At 31.6% G+C, this 22,536-nt stretch overlaps 2 protein-coding genes and 1 long non-coding RNA gene across 3 annotated transcripts; 1 reads left to right on the forward strand and 2 right to left on the reverse strand.

Annotated features, from left to right (window-relative positions):
- Window positions 1-1,272: 1,272 nt before the first annotated feature.
- On the reverse strand, window positions 1,273-5,466 carry LOC112708489 (putative RING-H2 finger protein ATL21A). The gene is made up of 3 exons (XM_025760631.2): window positions 4,742-5,466; window positions 2,840-3,082; window positions 1,273-1,970 (listed from the first exon to the last, which is right to left on the reverse strand). Exons 1-3 carry the CDS (start codon window positions 5,415-5,417, stop codon window positions 1,744-1,746), a joined length of 1,146 nt encoding a protein of 381 aa, XP_025616416.1. The 5' UTR covers window positions 5,418-5,466; the 3' UTR covers window positions 1,273-1,743.
- A 12,113-nt stretch (window positions 5,467-17,579) lies between these two features.
- On the reverse strand, window positions 17,580-19,937 carry LOC112708052 (probable F-box protein At3g61730). The gene is made up of 5 exons (XM_072200108.1): window positions 19,196-19,937; window positions 18,858-18,905; window positions 18,526-18,696; window positions 18,181-18,288; window positions 17,580-17,970 (listed from the first exon to the last, which is right to left on the reverse strand). Exons 1-5 carry the CDS (start codon window positions 19,353-19,355, stop codon window positions 17,888-17,890), a joined length of 570 nt encoding a protein of 189 aa, XP_072056209.1. The 5' UTR covers window positions 19,356-19,937; the 3' UTR covers window positions 17,580-17,887.
- LOC140174882 (uncharacterized) lies at window positions 18,691-19,508 on the forward strand. Its single transcript, XR_011864975.1, has 2 exons — window positions 18,691-18,949; window positions 19,160-19,508. It is a non-coding gene; the product is annotated as an uncharacterized lncRNA (long non-coding RNA).
- Window positions 19,938-22,536: the final 2,599 nt, after the last annotated feature.

A 22,536-nucleotide genomic window follows, 5' to 3' on the forward strand; every position in this document is an offset into this window, starting at 1 on the left:
AAACGCAAAACGGATTCTGTAGGAGAACCCCGGTTTCCATGAAGGCACATGATTCTCAAATGACGACGCAGTCAAAGCACAATATGCATGGCAGTTACAACAAGTCCATTATCTTTTATTTCAAATTAACCTCAACGTGTACGTAATAAAATGAAAAATTAAAATACAGTTATATTTAAACAATTTTTTGTATTATTTTTTTATTAATTTATTCAAAAAATAATTAAATTCTAAAGCTAATTGGTATAAAATATTACAGATATAGAACTAAGAAAAATTTTTATTTGTATAAAAATGAGCCTAATAAATAATTATTCTATTTAATATATAATTAAGAGTATTTCTTTCTTTGCCAACCAATTATAGTTCAAATGACATAATCTCTTTATATTCACCTAAAAATTGGTAAAAAAAATACTTCTTTCCTTTATTAACTTTTTTAAACATTAATTATTTATTTTACATACAATATAAAAATAAATGAATATAATATTTATTGAGTAGAAGCAATTACACAAAAAATTTTGTTGTCATAGTATTTGAACGAAAGAAAAGAAAATGTTATTTTAAGAAAAAATAATAATATATTTTTAATAATATTCTTAATACAAAATAATAAATTTTAAATATTTTTTAAATAATATATATTAACTAAAATAATATAATTATCCCAAATAATATATTATAAATATAGTAAAATAACATATTTCAATAAAAAATTGTTAATAAAAAATTATATAAATATTTTTTTACATGAATTTTTGTTTCGCACAAAATAAAATTATTATATGTTTGTTTGCTTTTTACGTTGTATAAATATTTTTTTAATTAAATTTATATAGTACTAAATCTTTTATCATTCTGTTCATGTTTAATGTTTTAATTTTGTTTCACACAAAATAAAATTATATATATATATATAATACAAAATTTTTTATCATTGTATTTATATTTAATATTATAATTTTATTTCACATAAAACAAAATTTATTTAAATTTTAATATTATATACATAATATATATTTAATATTATTTTTTTAAGATTCTAATATATCTTTTTTTTGGATTTAGTACGTGAATTTTTAACTTATTTTTTATGTATTATTTATTTTAATTCTAAAGTCCCATAACTTTTTTTACAGACATATTGTTTTTAATATTTATATACTAATTTTTTATTTTGAACTTCATCCCAATATCTGAACTTGCCAAAAAAATTTAAAATTTGTAAAAAAAATAATTAACCTGATTAACAGGTTACCTTTTTAAATCCAGACCATTCAAATAAAATATAATAAATGAAGAGTTTAGATTTAACAAATTCACAAGGTGTGCAGCACTCCATACTTAGCAAGGAGCGTTTAAGGATGAGCCTTAAATGATTTAGCGCCATGTTATTTTTGTACACAAAATTAAAGTGTATATATATAGGTAAAAACTCAGGTGCAGTCAACTTCACGGATTTGACTAAATTTTCATCTAACAGCTCTTAGATATCAACTTCACGTGAAATATATATTTGACAAGAATAATATCTAATGCCATGAAGGGCAGTTTTTCAAAAAATGGGTAGTTATATTAAGCACTTTTTTTTTTTTTCATCCTTTAGTTGCCTATATTCACATTCCCTACAAGTTGCCAGTTGCCACCATCCACATCTTATTAGTTATTAGATAACAAATAAAATGTGAATCTTGCAATGATATCTACACGCATAGATACAGCTTTTTAATGATTGAGCAATCAAGGTGCACTACTAGACATGATATCATGAAGGGGAGAAGGAGATGGAATCGGAGTGTTCCTGCAAACTGGGCATGTTGAATTCATTCTAAGCCACTCATCAATGCAATCTGAATGGAAGCAATGTTTGCATTCAGGGATGCATCTAATGGTCTCTTTGGAGTTGTACTCTGCCAAGCATATCCAACATGTTCCATTATTGGGTCCTGGCACCCTCTTACTCTCGCCTATGTTCCATAATAATACAAATATCATTATTTTATTAAATAAAAAATATAAATACCAATATTGCAATATTATTATGCAATCATCTAGTTAGATTCATGTATTTAAGATAATTTTTTACATTGAAAATTAGTTATATTTACTTAGGTGGTAGTATATGATTGATTGTTTGTATAAAACTCTCCTACATTGACAATATATAAAAACAAAATTTTATTATCTAGCATGATATTGAATATTTATAATGTTCTTAATCAAGCTTTTATAGTATTGTCTTAATTAATAATTATGATATGTTATATATAATGAATTGTTCTAAATAATAGATATAATAACAAGAAAGCAAATATTATCACTTTCCCTTTTATAATGTTATTTTCAAGTTCATAAGATGTTATATACATATTTTGTATTGAGTATAATATTTTTCAAGTTTAATTACTTTGTCAGTGGTTATAATTTTATCAAATTTTCAGTTAGGTTTTTATATTTTTTTCTTTTTAATTGGATCCCTATATGCTAGAATTAATAAAATATTATGTTAAACAACATAAACTTGCTTAATATTTGATTGAATATTCCGTTTTGTTTAACAAAATATTTTATTAAAATTTTTGTCATAGTAGGAATTTACTTACAAAATCTAATATGATATATAGATCCAATTGAAAAAGAAAAAAAAATATAAAATCTTAATTGAAAATTTGGTGAAACTATAAAGATTAGGGGCTGATAAATTAATTAAACCTAATTTTCAAATATACAATCTTAAAAAATGTCTAATGTAATTGTAACATAGTAGCTAGTAACATATGATCAATACTGAGCAAAATTGAAATATTTATATATGCATTATTATATAGATTCTCACCCAGCACAAGCTTCTCATAAGAGTCAATTGTAGTTTCGTCCAAACCCAAAGTAGTGGTAATGGGAGGTTCAGGAGGATGTGGTGTTATTGCTGCTAATTGTAGTGCTCTCCTTGCAGCATTAGCATTGGAAACTCTGTCTCTGTAGCACACACAGCATGCAAACACAACAGCAAAGATACAAGCTGGTCCAATTATGCATAATGTGATTATTCTGAAGGCTAAAAGTCCCCTTGATGTACCACCTAATAAAGATTCAAACCAAATAAACATAATACATGAGGAACTATAAATGTAATATTGTAATATAAATGATTTTTTTTTACACTATCAACTAAAGTTTAGATAGATACAGTAATGATTATCCTATCAAAATCTATTTAAAAATTAGCTGTTAGTTTAGATAATGATTAGCAGTTATATTTAATAAAGTACTAAGTATTGTTATATTTTTATTGGAATTATTTCTTAATGCACGGACAAGTAAAATTTTTCGGTCAATCATCTAATCTATTTCATACATTTAGATAATTATTAAAGTAATAAATTTAATAATTATTAGTTACTTTTATTAATGTGATAGTACATAATTAACTGATCATGTAAAATTTTTTTTTATATTGACAGTGTATTCAAATGAAATTATTCTTTTTATTGTATATTCCTATTTTTTAAAATGAAATGAATAAATATCTGAGTATAGTAATGCATTCTCTTTCTGTCATAGGTTGAGTTACTCTTATATATATGATTCTTATATATATGATTGTATATAATTTTAGAAAGCAATGTGATAGCCTTTCCTAATTATGATCTCACCAATAGAATTTGGTTATTGTAAAATTTTGGTGGAAACTCAGTTGTAGTCAACTTCATGTGAAGTTAATAACTGAGAACTATTAGATAATTTGACTGATTTAACTAAAATTTCATCTAACGATTTTCAACTATCAACTTCACATAAAATCGAATGCACCTGAATTTTCACCTAAAATCTTATCATAAGAACGAAGTAACGTAGTTGATAGATACAGGCAAGTTTATTATTGTATGCTTAGTAACTTGCAACCAAAATAATAATAATAAAACACACGTAAGCGATAGGCTGGTGGGTTTAATGTTTAAATTACTAATCTGACTTTGTTACTTTGCTATTAAAAATTTAGTAATATAGTAGTACTGTGTATGTATACGGATGAATTTGATTGAGAAAACAAATCAACATATTCATTAACAGCGATGGTTTGACTTTTTTATTTGAATATGTACGGATGTCACTGTCCCTAGCAATCTAGCATAATTTTTCATTAATTTAATGCCAACATGCAAATCAAATCATAAAGTCAACCATTATAAACAAACCAACAAAAAAGAAAACTTCCATTGTTATCGTTAGTGATGGTAAACTATTGACCTAAATTTTTGGAAGGAGAATTATATAGTAAAAATATAAGTTTATATATATATATTTTATGAAATCAAATAATATTATTAACAAGTTTAATTTCTAAAATAAAATATTTTTTGTATCATCAAAAATAGTCAAAAAAAAATTTATGCTCTCTTTTTATATAACTTTCATCTGTATTGTAGAGTGCACTTTTTAAAAACGGTTGTTATTTTTTTAAATGAATATTATGATTATTTTTCTTTCTTTTTAAAATTAGAAATGAGACTGAAATTCGCTACATATAGATAAGTATGAGAAAACTATGCTATTTGAATCATAATTCGTTGGTATTCCTTCTCTTTTTATTAGGAGTTAAGTTAATTAAATATAAAAATAATTGTAAAAATAATTCTCCTGTGTGTCAGTCCTATGAATATGTTATGTGATTCCTACCTAGTTCAGGACAAAGAAATACTTTACTGAGGATGAAGAATGAAGAACAGAAAATCTTTACCTGTATTGTAATCATCGGAGCAACGAATTCTATCACTGGTATTGTTCTCAAATTGACACAATTTTCCTTGTGATTCACATACTCTGCAATCAGGTTTATTCCATGTTAATTGAAGATCTTGGATGAGATCATCACCAAGATTCCTCACAAACGTTGTGCTTGAAAATGGAACTGAAAGCCTTCCAATAACTTTGCATGAAACTGGCAATGAATTATTGGCCAAGTCCCCTGAAGGCACAGCAGATACAAAATATGTTGAATTGCTCAGGCAATCAATGGGAACGGACCGCGGCGCTGCGTTGCGAGAATTGCAGCTTAAGAAAGTGTAGTTGCGACTCAACATGGCAATGAAGGGGGTACCCGAAAGATTGAGGCTTAGAAGACGTTTTGGAAGGCACTGATCAGGGTCATAGATTTGTATCTGCTGTGTTAGATAGTTTATGTTGCGTACATAGAATTCTCCAGAGAATGGAAGATCTAGAACTGTTTTGGCGTCATTGGTGCAGATTAATTTGAAACCAGGGTAACCACAATAAGGACGTTGAAGCTGGTTGCTTTGTAGTTGAAAGGGGAAACGAATGAGCATGCTTTCACACCAAGAAAATTCGCAGTCAGAAGCTAATATTAGAGGGTAGATGAAGAGAAGAGAAAGGATTTTCTTGATTAGGATTCCCATTTGCTCTCTAACTTGAGGTGAACAAATTAGGGAATAGGAAAAGGACTTTATAAGAAGAGAAAGAAAAAGAAACTGTAGTCACAACTCAATTGAATTTTATATAACAAACTTGAAAGTCAAATTATATTTTATATTGGTATTAATAGTGACAGAGATATATAGAAGGTAGGAGTATGGCTTAAGGCAGCTATGTGAAGAATTACTAATTCAATGTCAACCTAAGTTAGTAAATTACTTGGAATTACTAATTCAAATCCTTCACATGATACCTTTCAACATCTCTTGATTTTCTTGTTTAGAGCAAAGTGGAGCAATTGAAATGGCGGCTACCCGGCCTTTGAGAGTGGCAGGGGCGGAGCTACCTATAAAGAAAGGGGCAATCGTCCCCCTAATTTTAATCTTTTACATGTAAATTATATGTATTTATTTTAATTTTATTTTATTATGTAAATATTTTTAGTCCCTTCTAATATTTTATCTAACTCCGCTCCTGGAGAATAGTTGTCCCAAACAGAAATCAGATGATATTCTAATAACTCAAAATACAAGAGTCCGGGATCTGAAGAACCTCATTGCTAATCAATGTCAACTCCCAATGGAGAATTTGATAACGAACTTGCTGTATCTTCTAGATTCAATCCCCAGTACCAATCCATTGAGGATAATCATCTCCCAAATTTCTAAATGAATTTCTGTGAATTCTCACTGTGTGCGATGGCGGCATATGTAGAAGTGGGAGTTAACAGTAGCTGTCTTGTCTCATAGTTATGATTTAATATCGCATTAAGAAAGATGATTTGAACATGGTAAGTGTAACGATGATTCTAATGACGCAGCTCGAAAAGAATATAATAATAGTGTGAGGTCTTTTTTGAAATTGTTTATCCGGACCATAATTTTTTCGGTCCGATGGCGCCTTGTACGAAGATGGCCGAGTTTGCTCAAATTGTGAGCATATACCGTCAGAAGGATAACTTCTCGCCAATTTTTTTCGAAATGGATTCAATTCGGCGTGTTATGCAGCATTGTGAGTGAAATATTGGTGTACTTTTTATATATAGATATAGAGTTAATTTTTTTGAGAACAAATTACATAAATAAATCAAATTGATTTAAAATTTATGCAATTGCAACTTTTTAAAAAAGGTTTGTGGCATGGGAAGAGGTTTGCGACATGGGGATTCATTGTCTTCATTTCTATTTGTTCTTGTTGCTGACGTTCTGCATATGATGTTCAGGGAGGCGGTGAGAAATGGGCGAATCTCACTGTTATTGGTAGGTAGAGATCACGTTGAGCTGTCACATCTTTAGTTTGCGGATGATACTGTCCTGTTCTGTCTTCCGGAGGAAGAAACCATAAAAAATTACAGGAAAATCCTGCGTTGCTTTGAGCTCATGTCAGGGCTGACTATTAACTTTAATAAGTCTAGCCTGATTCTTGTTAATTGTGATGTTCAGTGAATACACCGTATGTCTAGAGTGCTGGGCTGGAAGGTGGCCTCCCTTCCGGTAAAATATTTGGGGATCCAACTAGGAGCGAACCTGAGGTTGGTGAAGACTTGGAAGCCCGTTATAGAAAAAGTGGAGCAGAAGCTGAGCATTTGGAACTTGGAAGGCCAATATTCTAAATAAAGTTGGCAAGCTGGTGCTTATTAAATCTGTTTTGAATAGCCTACCAGTTTATTATTTGAGTTTGTATAAAATGTCAAAGGCTGTTGTAGAGAAACTGATTTTCCTACAGAGAAGGTTCCTATGGAGTAAGGAAGATGGTAGGTTTGGTATGGCAATGGTTAGGTGGGAGGTGGTGCAGGCCCCCCAAAAGCTAGGGGGGCTAGGTGTCGGGGATGCCATGGTGCGTAACACAGCCCTTCTCTTTAAGTGGTGGTGGCGGTTTTCGAAGGAGGATTGCCCCTTATGGAAGAAGGTGGTATGCTCTTGTAACAACCTCAACCCCAATGTGATGTTGTCATCCTAGGTGTTACCTACCCGGGGGCCATGGAAGGATATCTGTCAACTACAGTTCAAGGATCAACACTAAAACAGAAGATGATCAATGGGCTGTCTATGGAGATTGGCGATGAGAGAGGAACTCGGTTCTGGGAAGATGTATGGTTGCGTGGTGGGACCCTGAAAGATCATTTTCCAAGACACTTCTCAATTTCAAACTGAAGGATTACCATGTGTTCATAACACGCAGCGGAAGAAAAGAAAGTAATCCTTAAAGATCTATTTTGTACTTAAACTTTATTCCAATAATATTATATATAATAGATCAGATCTAGATACCTTTAGACGCTTTAGTAAAAATCACTTTCTCCTTCGATGGTACGAAGGCGCTATGCGTATCCATACCGAGACCAACCTTTGCTGTCAACTCCTTGACCAATGGACATCTGATCTAAATTGAGAAACCTCTTGCAACTCTTTGCACGCCATAAAGGGCTTGTTTGGGTGAGCTTCTAAGAAAAGATCTTTTTTCGAGTTATCTTTTTTTAAAAGATCTTATAGAGAAGTAAAAGTAATTTTATGTTTGGATATCTCATGTAAAAAGGTCTTTTTATCTATCAATTATGTTTGGGTATAACAATATAAAAGTACTTTTTTGTTTATTTATTACATGAAAAACATCTTTTTTTTAAGGAAAAAAGATCTTTTAAAAAAAGATGTAAATTACAGCTTCTCAAAAAAGATCTTTTTTTTATTTTACTAGTGCTTTTACTTTTACTACTAGAAATTTGCCAAACACGTTAAAAAATAAAAAAAGATCTTTTTTCATTGAAAAAAGATCTTTTTTTAACAAAATAATGGCGCCCAAACATGCACAAAATTATTCTCCAAGAATTAAGCTCATATACACTTATCTGTGTAGAGGTAAAGGAATAAAACTCTTGTTATTCTCTCTCCGTCACTTTCCTCTATTCTTGGCATACATATATATAGTATGAGATTTGTTACTGATTTTAAATTTGATTCTCAATTCAAATTTAAATCATATCTTGAAATTCCAAATTTGAATCCTTCAATTTTTATGAATCATATCATAACAATTTAAAACATAATCGATTTGGATCTCATCCAAAATTATAATTCAAATTTAGAAATAAAATAACTAATTATTCTCAAATCTCATTTATTATTCTCAATTATCATATTATTATTATATTCTTGGTGCTAGCAAAGAATATAATAATATTCCATTTGAATTAATATAGTTATTTATTTGATCAAATCAAAATAATAATTAAATAATTCTATAGCAAAGATTAGAACACTCGTTAGTGTGTGACCCCATAGGTTCAAAACTAAGCGGGTAGTAAATTAGTCATACTAAATCTACTAATTAAGGTTGGCGTCTAGCAACACTCCTCAACGACCCGATAGTATGAAGTAATATATTTTTACTAAGAACCTTAGAAGAACAAAGTATAATTCCTTCCATCTTTTTAGCTCTCAGTTGACCTTTAGATTATGGTTTAATTGTCAAACTCTAACTTGTTACCATTATTATAATGAACTGTAAATGACCTAAGAAACTCATTTCTTCATTCATTCAATCCCCTTGGCCAAGGTTTTATTCATCTCAGTCATTATAATCAGAGCTCAAACTCTTTACCGAGAGTTGACGGATTCTTTATTGACTAATCATTAATTCTACAAGTATTTAAATCATACCCAATATCCATTCAACTAGCACCCTAGGGTATTAGGTGTCCGGAATCAAAGTATAATAAATACATTGTTAATTACTATGACAGTCGCAGGTCAAAGGAAACTCTATTACTATGTTCATCTTGAGAATATCATATTGACAAATATACGGTAATTATAACCATTAGGAATTCTCAAAGTGAGTCAGTTCAATGGTCATATCTCTATATGCACCATCTATATATATAATTTAATAAATGAGATCTATTAATCTTCATCCAATGAAGACCATTATATATATATTGATCTTTCCGGATTATTAATGTCATTTTTAATAATCCTATGACCAAGAACAATTTAGATTAAATTATAAAATATTTATCTCTCAATATTATGATCACTATCACAATGATAAATCTCTAAATTTAATCAAGGACCTTATTATATTAACATTTTAATATAATAACAATAACAAATTATTTGACACGTGATTGATTGGATTGTGGTCATACTACTTATTTCCAACAATCTCCCACTTGCACGAGAGCCAATCATGATAGATTGGATCTTGGGCATACTATTATCACAACAATCTCCCACTTGCACTAGAGCCAATCAATCATGTGTATAATTTTTCAATGCACATTTGTGTTTATCAAAACTCTTTTGACCTTAAACACCTTTGCTCTTGAACATGTATGCTTGACCTTTTGTAAAATACACTTAGTGCATATATAATAAATATCACGTTTTCTCAAAACATGAAATCTTCCACTACAATAGTGCATAATTTTATTTTAAGGACAATCCTTATTGAATATGATTATAAAAAATTTTAAGTAACCATTAGATCTATCTTTATAGAATTGTATCATTATACAAATAGGCTACTTTTTCGAAAAGTTAGTTTGACGATCAAACCTTTTATACTTTCAGGAGAAAGTATATCCTCTATTGAGTGGTATACAATTCTAATAAAAGTAATTGTACCCCCACTCTTTCTTTAAGATGGAATTCCTTTTCTAAAAAAGAGTTTAACATCTTATCACAGACACTTTGTCATAAGAAGAGTGATAAAAATAATCTCATTATTTATTTAGGGTAACCAATAAATCTCATTTATTGGAACTAATATCAATTCTATTGTTGTGCAATCTCATATGGGTAAAAAAATGATTTAGTGAGAAATTTGTTAATTTAGCCACATTTCTAAAATATAGTCTAAATATTTAACAAATAGTGATATTCAACTAAATCAAATTTCATGTTCCTTAAACATGATGGAGTACATAGAGAACTAGTATTTATGTATGGAGAGAATCTCATTCTCTATTTAATAGAATATCAATTAGATATTAAAGATTTTACTTTAAAACTCTTATAATAAAAATACTCAATATTTTTATTATTGGTCAAACCAACCCTTAAGAGCAATTTTGATTCGCATCTTCAATACTCATGTTGAATTTTTCTAAAAAGATCACAAACCTTAATCATATTAAGAAAAATTTTGTTTGTAACAAAATAAATCTCAAAAAATGGTTGCAAAAAACAATTCTCGCTAAAGCTATTTGTCTAATGGCATTCCAACTTCTAAAGTTGTTTAATTCAAAATATTTTGCCCAATACTCTCACTAGTTTAAATAAAATCTTTGATAGTCATACTATCTTACTTTGGGTACCATACATCTTTTCAAGATGTTCAGTAATAAATAGTGGGTATATGCTTTTGAAATTAGAATTCATGGTTGTCAAAACAACTCATATTATAGTAAAATAATATTTTAGATACTTCACAAGTACTTACTATTCCATCACTAATTTTATTGGACAATATTATTTCAATAGAATTATCATGTCCATGATAATCCTTTTATACATAAGAACAATTCTCAATATATAGCCAATTTATTACTTTCAAGTATGCCATACGAAAAATAGACATATTTAAAAATTTAAAATATGAAAGTAAATCAAGAAATCTATATTTTTCTTTGATAGTAGATCAATATTTTTTTTACTCTCTTTTATTTGGGATTTGCAACTTGATGAATGCATGACTAATGATGGGTGAATGGGCTCAAGATTAGCTGAAATGCTAAGTTTGGTGTGGCCTCTCACCCACTTAATCTAGGCTTACAAACAACTAATAAATTGATTCTGAAAAGTAAGCCAGAGATTAAGTTTGGTGTGGGGGCACCACCAATGATCACATAGTACCCAATTCACCCAAGTTGACAGCACTTAATACTGTGGACAAGAATGAACGTGAGTTAATGGATTCAGAGGAGTTGGGATCAAAAGAAAATGAAAGACCGTGTTTGCACTCCATGAGAAACGTTCCCAATGACAAATTCTTCGGGATAGTTCTTCAAGAACCTCCATTCACGAGGTCTGGTGGATTTGGTGGCAGATTCAGTCACCAAAGAATTTTGGGTGCTGCTGTTTCCAGGATTTCCTTCACATTCATGAGACAAATGGAATTGTCTCTCGAATTTTCAGCAGTTGCAGTTTCTGGTTCAGTTTGACCAGAATTTTCTTTTTCATGATTTTGAGTGATTTCATCTTCCTTTTGAGCTTGATTTCCTGCATCACAATCTTCCAAAAAACTTTGCACCAAGTTAGTATCACAAAATGTAACATGTATAGACTCCTCAATAATCCTAGCATCTTGATGATAAACCCTATATGCTTTACTAGTTGTGGAATATCCTACAAACAAACACTCATAAGCCTTTGGATCAAATTTTTCCAGATTTTCTTTGTTATTTAAAACAAAACATTTGTATCCAAAGATGTGCAAGTAATCTAAGTTTGGCGGGTAGCCTTTCCAAAGTTCATAAGGGGTTTTCTTCAAAAATTTCTTTATGATTGTTCTATTTAAAATGTGGCAAGCTGTGTTAACCGCTTCAGCCCAGAGGAATTTTGGAACATTACTCTCACAAAACATAGCTCTTGTCATCTCTTGTATGCTTCTATTTCTTCTTTCCACAACACCATTTTGTTGTGGTGTTCTCGGACAAGAGAAGTTGTGAGATATTCCAAATTCCTCACAAAAGGATTCAAACAAATTATTTTCAAATTCAGTTCCATGATCACTTCTTATAGAAGAGATTTTCAAATCCTTTTCATTTTGAATTTTCTTGCAAAAAGGTTCAAAAACCGAAAAGGCTTCATTTTTGTGTGCAAGAAATAAAACCCAACCAAACCTAGTATAGTCATCCACAATCACTAAACCATAATGTTTACCACCTAGGTTTTGAGTTCTTGTTGGACCAAATAAATCAATGTGTAGCAACTCAAGTGGTCTTTTAGTAGAGATGTCTTCCTTTGGTTTAAAAGAACTTTTTGTTCGTTTTCCCATTTGGCAAGCATCACAAGTGATGTCTTTGTCAAACTTTATCAAAGGAAGACCTCTTACTAATTCTTTCTTTACAAGTTTGTTTATTTGAAAACATACTTGCACGCCCAATCTCTTGTGCCATAACCACTTTTCAGATTCTTTAGAGTGAAGACAAGCTACATTTTGATCATTTAGTTCATCAAGAGTAAGTCCATACATATTATTGAAACGCTTGGCAACAAACATCACTTTATTTGTCTTTTCATTAATAACACATCATTCAAGCCTGTTGAAAACAACTAAATATCCTAAATCACACAGCTGACTTATACTCAAAAGATTGTGCTTCAAACCACATACCAAAAGTACATCATCAATGAAAGTAGATTGTTCATTACCTACTTTTCCAACAGCAATGATTTTACCTTTACCATCATCTCCAAAGGTCACAAAACCTCCATCATACTTATTTAGTTTGATGAAGTAAGTTGACCTTCCAGTCATGTGCCTTGAACATCCACTATCCATGTACCACATGTCCTTTTTATTCTTAGATGCTAGGCAAATCTGCATGAAGAGTTTCAAGTAACCTTAGGTATCCAAATTAATTTGGATCCTTTGAAGTTAATCCATCTTGGTTGCCCAAGTACATTGAAATCACAAACAACATTATAAACTTTGTTTCCTACAACTCTCTTTTTAATGAAGCATTGTGCATATGAATGAACAAATTTCTTACAATTAACACAATGATTTTCTGATGTGTGTTGCTGAAACTGAGGTGAGTTATATTGCTTGAAATGATTAAAGTGTTGAAATTTTCTGGTTTTTGGAGGAGATGCATTTCTTTTGACAAATTGATTTTTATTAAAGTTATTCCTCTTTGCAAAAGCATTTTCACCAGAGTTTCTTTGAACATTTTTACCTTTCGAATATGAGGTTTTGTTGTAAAATGGTGGTTTCTTGAAAACAGCCTCATTTTTCGAAATGTAACCCAAACCTGGCCGGTTTGAGCTCGGTTCAGTTCTTGGTGAAGGCTCAGTTTCACTTGTGTATACTTCATCAAATTTTTCTTCAAATATTGGATCATTTTCAATACCAGATTTGTTTGATATGGTTTTGGTATTTGATGAAGAAGCCACAAACTTTATAGAGGAAATATTAGAAATTGCATCTTCGTTGGCTATGTAGCCTAAACTAGATTTTTCAAACAATGGTCTTTGACTTGCAAGTAATTTCTTCAAGTTACTAGAGTCTTGAGCAAATTTTGCTAAGTCACCATTCATCCTTTTAATCATATCATTTAATCTTTCATTTTCAGCAATTAACTCATGAGAAGGATCCACAATGTGCTTTCCTTTTAATTTTTCAAGTTCAGATTTTAGAAATATGTTTTCTTCAATGATGTCCAAAGCACATTCAATTTCTTTCACTTTTTCTTTTAAAAAATCATTTTCAGCTCTTAATACATCTCTTTCAGATCTGCATTCATTGTATTTGTCAAGCAGTTTTGATGTGTTTAAAGTGAGATCATCAATAATAGCATGCAAGTCCTCAATGGTCAAATCATAATAGTTTACCTCATCAAGATTGTTGTTTCTAGCCATGAAGCAGTCTTTGTCATCTCCTTCAGATTCTTCTTCTTCATTTGAGTCATTCTCAAGATCCTCCCAAGCTGCCATGAGTACTCTCTTTCTTTCCTTCTTTCATTTGTCCTCCTTTTTGAGCTTTGGACAGTTTAGCTTGAAGTGTCCAGCCTCCTTGCAGTGATGGCACGTCACTTTGCTCAAGTTGATCTTGTGCTCCTTTGAACTTGAACCTTTGTATTTGCCCTTGTTCTTCATCATCCTTATAAATCTCCTAGCAAAAAACAAAAGCTCGTCATCTGAAATACCATCACTAGACTCACTCTCTTTCGGTTCTATTTGTGACTTGAGGGCTATTCCCTTTTTCTTTAGTCTGTGTTTGTGTGTGTGGCTTCATAGGTAAGGAGTTTTCCTCTCAGCTCATCACAGGTTATGGGACTTATGTTGTTACTCTCGGTTAGGACAGTGGCAGTGTTTTCCCATTCTTTTGTGAGGCTTCTAAGGAGTTTTCTCACCAAGGTTTGTTCTGCATAGTTTGTACCCATAGCATCAAGGTTGTTGATTATGATTGAGAATCTCTCAAACGCTTCATCAATGCTTTCTCCATCCTTCATGCTAAACATCTTGTACTCTTTTCGCAGCATATCAATCCTTGTTTCTTTTACTTGTTTGGTGCCTTCGTGTGTAACCTGGAGTTTTTCCCAGATTTCTTTGGCTGTCTTGCATCTAGACACCTTTCGGTACTCTTCAAAGTTGATTGCACAGTGAAGAAGGTTGATTTCTTTGGCATTCAGCTCTATCTTCTTCTTATCTTCTTTATTCCATTCAGCTTCTTCTTTTGGAGTCACCACTTCATCAGCACTTGTCTTTGTTGGGATCTTTGGACCGCTCACAATAATCTTCCATATGTTATAGTCAATGGATTGGATGAAAATCCTTATTCTTTCTTTCCAGTAGGAGTAGTTCTTCCCGTTGAAGAAAGGTAGCCAGTTGTTTGACTGGCCTTCAGTGAGGGTGTAGGCAACTGTGGTTGTGCCCAAGTTGTTCGCCATTGGATCTTTGCTCCAAGCGATTAAGCTTGATTCTTGAGACCTTAGCTCTGATACCAATTGAAGGTTGTGGTAGGCTTAGAGAAGGAGGGTTGAATCTTTTAAGTTGCTGTTACTACCCTTTTAAAACAAACTTTCAATTCAGGTTCTGTTTGAACTCAGCAGCAAAAATTTATGAGACAATTTATTTTTGTCTCATGAATATCAGAAAACAGAGCTCAGCAGAGAAGAGAAAAGCTAACACCAGCATGTATCCTGGTTCGGTTGCCTTGTGCTATGCAACCTACATCCAGTCTCCTCCACAACTATGGAAGAATTTCACTATAGTTAACAGTATTACATACACCAATTTCACAGGATTGACACAATCCTTTCACACTCAAGTTCTAACCTAACTTGACATTGGCTATGCTAATACCTAACTATTCACTCTTAGTGCTGACCCAACTAAGAAAGGGATACCTCACAGGTACAAGATACAAGACATAAACATACCTAAAGAAATCTGAAAATAACTCTAGACTTTTCTCTCAAGTGTTTCACTCAGCCTTTTTCCACTCATGGCTTTTACTTGAGCTTTCTCATAATGCCTTTTCTCTAAAAAAATTACAGAAAGATAAACATTGAAAAGTACATTACAATCTGTAAAATATGAAGGGGATTGATTTCATCAACAGCCTCTGTGCTATGCGAAAAACCAGATTGGCAAGCCTCTGATTCAGTTCTTCATACTGGCGGAATGCACCTTTGATTAGGTTACACTGTCCAGTTAGTTGAACTTCTTCAAAGAGCTCTCTCAGAACAAAACCTCTATTCACTGGTTTTCTCTCCTTGCTTCTGAATGAGCAGAAGGTCTTCTTTTATCTCCTTGCATGTTGCTTGGTTCTTCTTTCAAGGTCAACACCTTGAGCCTTGAGCTTCACCAACCCACAGATTCACTTTTTCACATTAAACCTTAGAGTAGAAACTTTGCTTCTGACTTCTTCATCTTGACCGAAAGCCATAAAGCAGTAACCATAGAAATCTTCTCATGGTCAACTTGATCTTAGCCATTGAGAAACTACTTGGTCCCCAAGTATCACTTGTGACCGTAGATGTACACCAGAATAGGGCAGAGAACAACTTTTCCTTGAATGCCATTTTCGGATATAGCAGAGAGTTGAGAAGAAGAGAAGAAGATCTGATGCATGCAAGATGAGATGGATTACCTTTAACCTAAGTTTGATTTGGTTTGGATTTTCTGTTTTAGCTTCTGTGTTTCAAGCTTAAACTTTCTCTCTTTGCTTCTTTGGTTACTAGCTTAGGGAAGAAGCTTTTTTCTCTCTTTCTCTTTCTTACTTTTCTGAAGCTTTGATTTGACTTGATCAGAGAGGAGAGTAACGTTGCTTTTGGTAAGGCAAGATGGAGGGAATTGAAATTCACTTTGGGCTTGGATCGGTTTGGTTCATGTAACCCGTTCGGCCCATCCAGTTCCCTTGGCTTCTTTCTTTGCTTTTTTCTTGGGCTTCTGATTTTTGCTTTCAGCCCATCATCCTTGCTATTTGTTTTGCATTTCATTTGGGCTGCTTAATATTGAATTAAGATCTGCAATAAATAATTAGTAATAAGTGATTAAAATTAAACAACACTAATTATTTATTTTGTCCAAAAATAATGTTTGTCATCACTAATTAATTTAGTTAATTTCTTAACTCAACACATGTCATAATGAGTTTTTTTTATTATGGATCATCTTATGTCTTTCTTCCTATAGCGCCCAAAGCAAATTCTCTAAATAAATCTTTAATACAACATCTTAGGCCCACCTCACCAAAAAAAAAAATTGTTAGGGTTCACTTGGTTTACACACAACACCACCTATTATTAAATTCATTTTTATAGGAATCATTAACACACTACAATGAATAAATTCAATCCTAATTACTTTTTTATAATGGATAATTCACTTGAATAAATTATTTGAAGATTAAAATTATATAGATATTCTAAATTCAAATTGATTATACGCCTGTGCTAAATAATTTTATGTAAATAGAATCTAGTTAAATAAAATTATATCAATACACATAAATTGAATCAATTGAGTTCGATTTATATTTTTATACTATATAATACAATATGATGTATACATAAATACGAGTATTTAATAAATAAATACATATATTTGCATTGAAAGCAATTGAAGTGAAAAATAATATAATAATTAATTGAAGTTGAATTGAAGGATAGGTCTTACTTGTAAATTTGTTCCTTTGCTCTCTTTCCTTTTGTCTTACCGTCAGAAAAAAAAAATGTAAATCCATTCGATTTATATTTAGTGATATAAATTCAGCTAAATCGAATTTATTTGTGTCGATTTATTACAAAAGTTTTTTCTTTTATCAAGTCAAATTTAGTTATTTTAATTTAGCATAAAGTGTAAATTAAATTCAATTGATTCGATTTACTTGTATGGATGTAATTCGATTACTAACTTCAATTTATATAGAATTATTTACGATCTATGTGTAACTAATTTAAATTTAAGACATTTGTATAATTTTAATCTTTGAACAATTTATTCAAGTGAATTTCTTTTTTTTATCTACTGACAACAACTCTTTCTTGTGGGACCCTATACTAACACAACACTCAACACTTCTTACAGTCAAAATACCTATGGACCACGTCTGAAGTATAACATTGTGACACCACATCATTAGCATCAGCGGATGCTTTTCTCTTTCAGCACCGTAGAAAAATCCATACAAATAATTGTTCTCAGGTATAAGCCTATAGTAGTATAAAAAAATGTCAAGAAGCTAAGGCAGCTTAATGGCTAATGTAGAAACTATGGAGATTGAATCACAGGAGCTGCTGAGAGATTCTTATGGAGACAACTTCTCCATCAGGTCCTGCCCTCATGGCATGGTATTTCACATTAATACCTGCTTATATTAAAAGAAAGATGAAAAAAATCATGAAAATCAAGGTAAGTGTATTAAAAATAAAAATCAAATGAAACTGAACCCCAATGAAATTGCTAAGCCTAAGGACTTAGGACAATGTAATTAAGAAATTTGGGATTTTGGTTTTGCTGAGATTGAGATTCATTCCAGTGATAAATACAGGAATATATGAAATCTTAAGCCTCTTACCTTCATTTTCTTGTAAATTAGTGTTCACAGCAACTGCATGAAAAGCAATCATGGCCTTGGGCTGCCAGTCATTTGGTTTTCCAATCCATGACTTGTAATCAAATACCGCTGTCATATAATTTTGGAAATTAATTAAAAACAGATTGTTTGAGGCTAATAATATTCTTTTATTATGGATTATCTGTATATGAATTCACTCTTTTTCTGCAAAGTTAACTTTTGTAATTGAAACTGAAAATTTCCAAATAATTCTGGTCCTATAAACCGAATGTGATTTCCTTATGCAATAACATTAATTTATCCTTAAGAACACATTTGATGAGGCTTGAAGTATCAAAAGGCTACCAGATGTGGAAGAGTCCTCCAAGTGTTTGGCGTCAAAAATGGCGCCAGCAGCCCCATCTGCTCGCTTCTTGATATCATGAGATCCCACCAACTGGTAATCCCAGCTCCCATTTTTGTACCCTTCACAGAGGAATAGTTCTATGTGCCTTGCATCTAATGTCTGCATTGTTCCTATATCAAATAAGAAAAATCTGTCAAATTTATTTTTAATCTTGTCCACCCTAATGGCAGAACCTAAGTTTTCGTGAAGATTCTATTTATCATGTCCAAATTACAAAGACAATTGCAGTATAATAGGATGTGCAGTATTTCATTCATAATATTCAATTTACCATCACAAGTATTCAGATCACAAACTGGGCATCGTACAAGCTGCAGGTCTGAAAATTTAACCGTATCAACAAATATAAGTTCTTTTCAATAGGTATAAGAATGGCACCAACAAATATAAGTTAAGTTTTGGAACCTTTTTCAGCCAACAAAATAATGGATGAGTAAAGATTAAAGGGAGAAAAAAAATTAAAGGTAAAGATATCTTCAATGATTGTTGGCTGAAAAAAGTTCATTCTTAATTTTTTTCTGATGATTTATTTATTTATTTTGAAAATGATTTAATTTGGTTTCAATACTATAGTCCTGAGATATAGAAGTTGGCTTGGTTGGGAGGTACCAGCTATCCAGATTCCAGGTTTAACGTTTTCTACCACGCAACAACCTTGGGACCGCAACATCTTTTCCAAGGTTTCACGCTCCTTGATCTTCCCCGGAAAAGAAAGCCTCTCAGCCAGGATGGCTACTGAAGAATCAAAAGAAAAAGCGCCAATACGCATCCAATCTGATAGCACATTGGAAACAGTTAGTTACAAGATCAATAATTTTGCTTATGCTCCCTGTGAACACATTAACAATTGTGCATGGAATCTACTACAATTTGTTGTGAGTTACACGGCCTTTGCAATAATATTATCGTCTCCTACGTTTAATTCTTGTCTTCTTCTGTGGCAGTATTTTTCCATCGCTCCTTGAGAAAATTCAAACCTCTAGTTTCATTAAATAAATACAAAAATAGATAAATCCTTTGGCGACTGGCGTGGAGTGATGTCAGGGTAAACATAGAACCGACTCACCAATGTGTTTCTCCTGCTGACGGAACATGTAGGAGTGACTTCCATCTGCATAATTCATTTTAAAATCCAAGTAAATTGGGCAGTGACAATGCATTGTAACAGGTATTGGATCAATATAAGTTGACTTAGTTATAATAGGAAGTAGCAAATTTCCTTTTTCTAAAGAAATTTCCCTTTGACTGTACACATTCATATTTTCTCGAGTTCCCAGTTATCCTACTCTGAATTCCTTACCCATTCTTGGCCAATCGTAATTCACTCACTTAGTTCATTATATAGTAAGATTACAAATAGTAATACTATGACTCGTATGATATACACTATTTGTTAGTGTATTGAAAAAACTTTTTTGAACTTTCAAGAAGGGTAAGGGTTTTTAGATCCTACCGAATACTGATTTATACAGCTGACTCCAACTGAATGCCACGCGTTGAGGGGGTGGGACCTGAAGATCACGAATGCAAACGAACTTCCATATACCATCATCCATAATTGCGCGGCTGAACCATTGGTTTGTTGCTGCCAGCATAATAAGAGATTTTCCATCCAAAAACTTAGCAATTTCTGTCCAAATGTCCTCGTCATACCTTCACGTTAAGCATTGGGAATTGCAAAATACTAATTCAGAGAATAAAATAATAATAATAAATTGAAGTTATTCACAATCATTTATCGAAAAAATAATGATATTTATTATTTTTACAACGTTAACCAATCAAGAGTAGACATTAAAAAGTATACGCTATATACGTTAAAAGAAATGAAGTATTTAATTGTAGTGAGATTGGTATTTATTTTTAAGATTCAGCTAAGATGTATTTTTAAGACATACTAAGACTAAGGTTATCAATGAAAAACAGTTTTTATGAAAAAAATAAGAAATTTAAATTTTTAATATATTTATTTTATATTTATTAAAATAAAATATTTAAAACTCTTAATTATGATAATCTTAATATTTGTTTTAAAGATAAATATTAATTAAGCTCTATTTTTATTGTATTAGTAAAAATCTCACAAAATTATTATTAACGAATAGTATTACTCTCAGGTAATAAAGATAAGTACAAGAAACTAATCTTTACTTAGGTAATATTATTAATTTTTTTATTATAAAAATATTTTTTTAAATTTTTTATTTTTTTACAGACTTTAAAATTTAGAGTTTAAAATTTAATATTTAAAAAAATTAATGGGCGAAAAAAGATTGACTCAGTTAGTAGATTGCATGAATTATTCTGCTAAAAGTAGAAGCTATAGACAACGACGATTTGAACGTTTCTATTAGCATTTCTATTTAGAATGGGAAAAAAAACTGCCACAACCAAACACAGATTCTAACACAAAAACAGAGTTTAACGGGATCAAGCAGTGTAAATTTTTCAAATATTCAAATATCCACAAACAAGATTTGGCAGAGTGATGGACTAAAAAACGCGCGTGCATTATTGAGCAGATAGCACTCACTGATAAGGGACATGAACGATCTACACATTCGGAATGAAGCAAATGTTTCAAATCACAAAAATCATACACCAGCTACGGATGATGCGTTCTCTCATCAATTCCTCTTCCTTCAAACAATCTCACAAGAACACGATATATTCAGCTAGTAATTTCAAAATCCGAATCCGATTTCCGGAATCCTATTCAAAATTTCATCGAGCAAAACGAGCACCATATCATAGATCAAAACACCGCATATTCAAAACCAACCGAGATATCAGAATTAACGTATATATATCATAAATGATATTTTGTAAGAGCAAATCTCGTAAGTCATAACAAGCACAGTGGTTCGTTCTATTCAAAGCAGAAAAAACCAGCTAACAGAACAAGAACGATTGAGAATGCAGAAGCTAACTGAGCCAAACGGATCATCGCTACTAAGAAAAATCACAAACAGCAACAGATCCAGACGAAAATCCGATCGGTAACTCGGAGATGCATACATTGCAAGCAGCGACCACAGATCCACATTTATAATTCAAATTCCTATGAATATATAAACGCGCGAAGTTGCTGAAATAGAAATTTCGAAGTTGAAAAAGATTTTAGAGAGCGAGAGAGAGAACCATGAGAAAGTAGAATGAGCAGAGAGGAAGGGAGGACGAGGAGAGGAGCACGAGCAGATAGTCTTGCTTCGCCGGATTCTCTTTGCCGCCGGCACATCCACGGTGGGGGAAGTAGTGTCACTGCGAAGTTGCTTCCCCATGCTTGATCAGAAATCAAAGCTTAGCTCTCTCTCTCTCTCTCTCTCTCTCTCTCTCTCTCTCTCTCTTCTCTCTTTCTCTGAACTTCACAGAAGTTGAAGCTGCGGAAGGAGAACCACCACTCTCTCTAAACACAACGGTTCTCAGAGCTTCCCACACTTTATATAGTCGCGCCAAAACCTCTCATTTCAAATGAATAAATAATTTCATAAGAGATATAACCGTAATTTGAAATCGCTACGTAAATAACCCTTTTTTTTTCTTTTTGGTCGGAGATTGTATTTTATTTTAATTATTAAATGAATATTATTTTAGGTGGTGTAAAATTGAATAGGCTTTTTATGCTCATCGTTTTAATTTAATTTAATTTAATTTTTTGTAATTAACTTCCTGTATTATGCTTTGGTAATGTCATCACTTAAGTATTATGTTTTAACATATGACAACTCAATATTGATTCAAAAGCTGTAGAAAAATAATAACATAAAGATTATAAGATACCTGTCAAGAGAATTATGATAGTGATAATTAGTTGTACCGTTTGTCCCAATAATATTAAGAGCATAATTTTATTGTACTTATTTTGATATCCCAGAGTATACTAAGATTATATTACAACAAAAGCTGCAAAGTTTAATCAAATTAAACAATGAAATTAATTCAATCACACT

Source organism: Arachis hypogaea, chromosome 8 (assembly GCF_003086295.3).
Source record: "Arachis hypogaea cultivar Tifrunner chromosome 8, arahy.Tifrunner.gnm2.J5K5, whole genome shotgun sequence".
Classification (NCBI taxonomy): domain Eukaryota; kingdom Viridiplantae; phylum Streptophyta; class Magnoliopsida; order Fabales; family Fabaceae; genus Arachis; species Arachis hypogaea.

What these genes read in the sequence shown, in the direction of transcription:
- LOC112708489 (XM_025760631.2), bottom strand. Translation starts at nt 5,417, where the DNA reads ATGGGAATCCTAATCAAGAAAATCCTTTCTCTTCTCTTCATCTACCCT. An exon ending in CTCCGATGATTACAATACAG is followed by an intron (nt 3,083 to 4,741) that starts GTAAAGATTTTC and finishes AATCTTTATTAG; the next exon opens with GTGGTACATCAAGGGGACTT. An exon ending in TTATGAGAAGCTTGTGCTGG is followed by an intron (nt 1,971 to 2,839) that starts GTGAGAATCTAT and finishes TATGGAACATAG; the next exon opens with GCGAGAGTAAGAGGGTGCCA.
- LOC112708052 (XM_072200108.1), bottom strand. Translation starts at nt 19,355, where the DNA reads ATGCGTATTGGCGCTTTTTCTTTTGATTCTTCAGTAGCCATCCTGGCT. An exon ending in ACCTGGAATCTGGATAGCTG is followed by an intron (nt 18,906 to 19,195) that starts GTACCTCCCAAC and finishes TTAAATTTTCAG; the next exon opens with ACCTGCAGCTTGTACGATGC. An exon ending in TAATTTACAAGAAAATGAAG is followed by an intron (nt 17,971 to 18,180) that starts GTAAGAGGCTTA and finishes TAATATAAGCAG; the next exon opens with GTATTAATGTGAAATACCAT.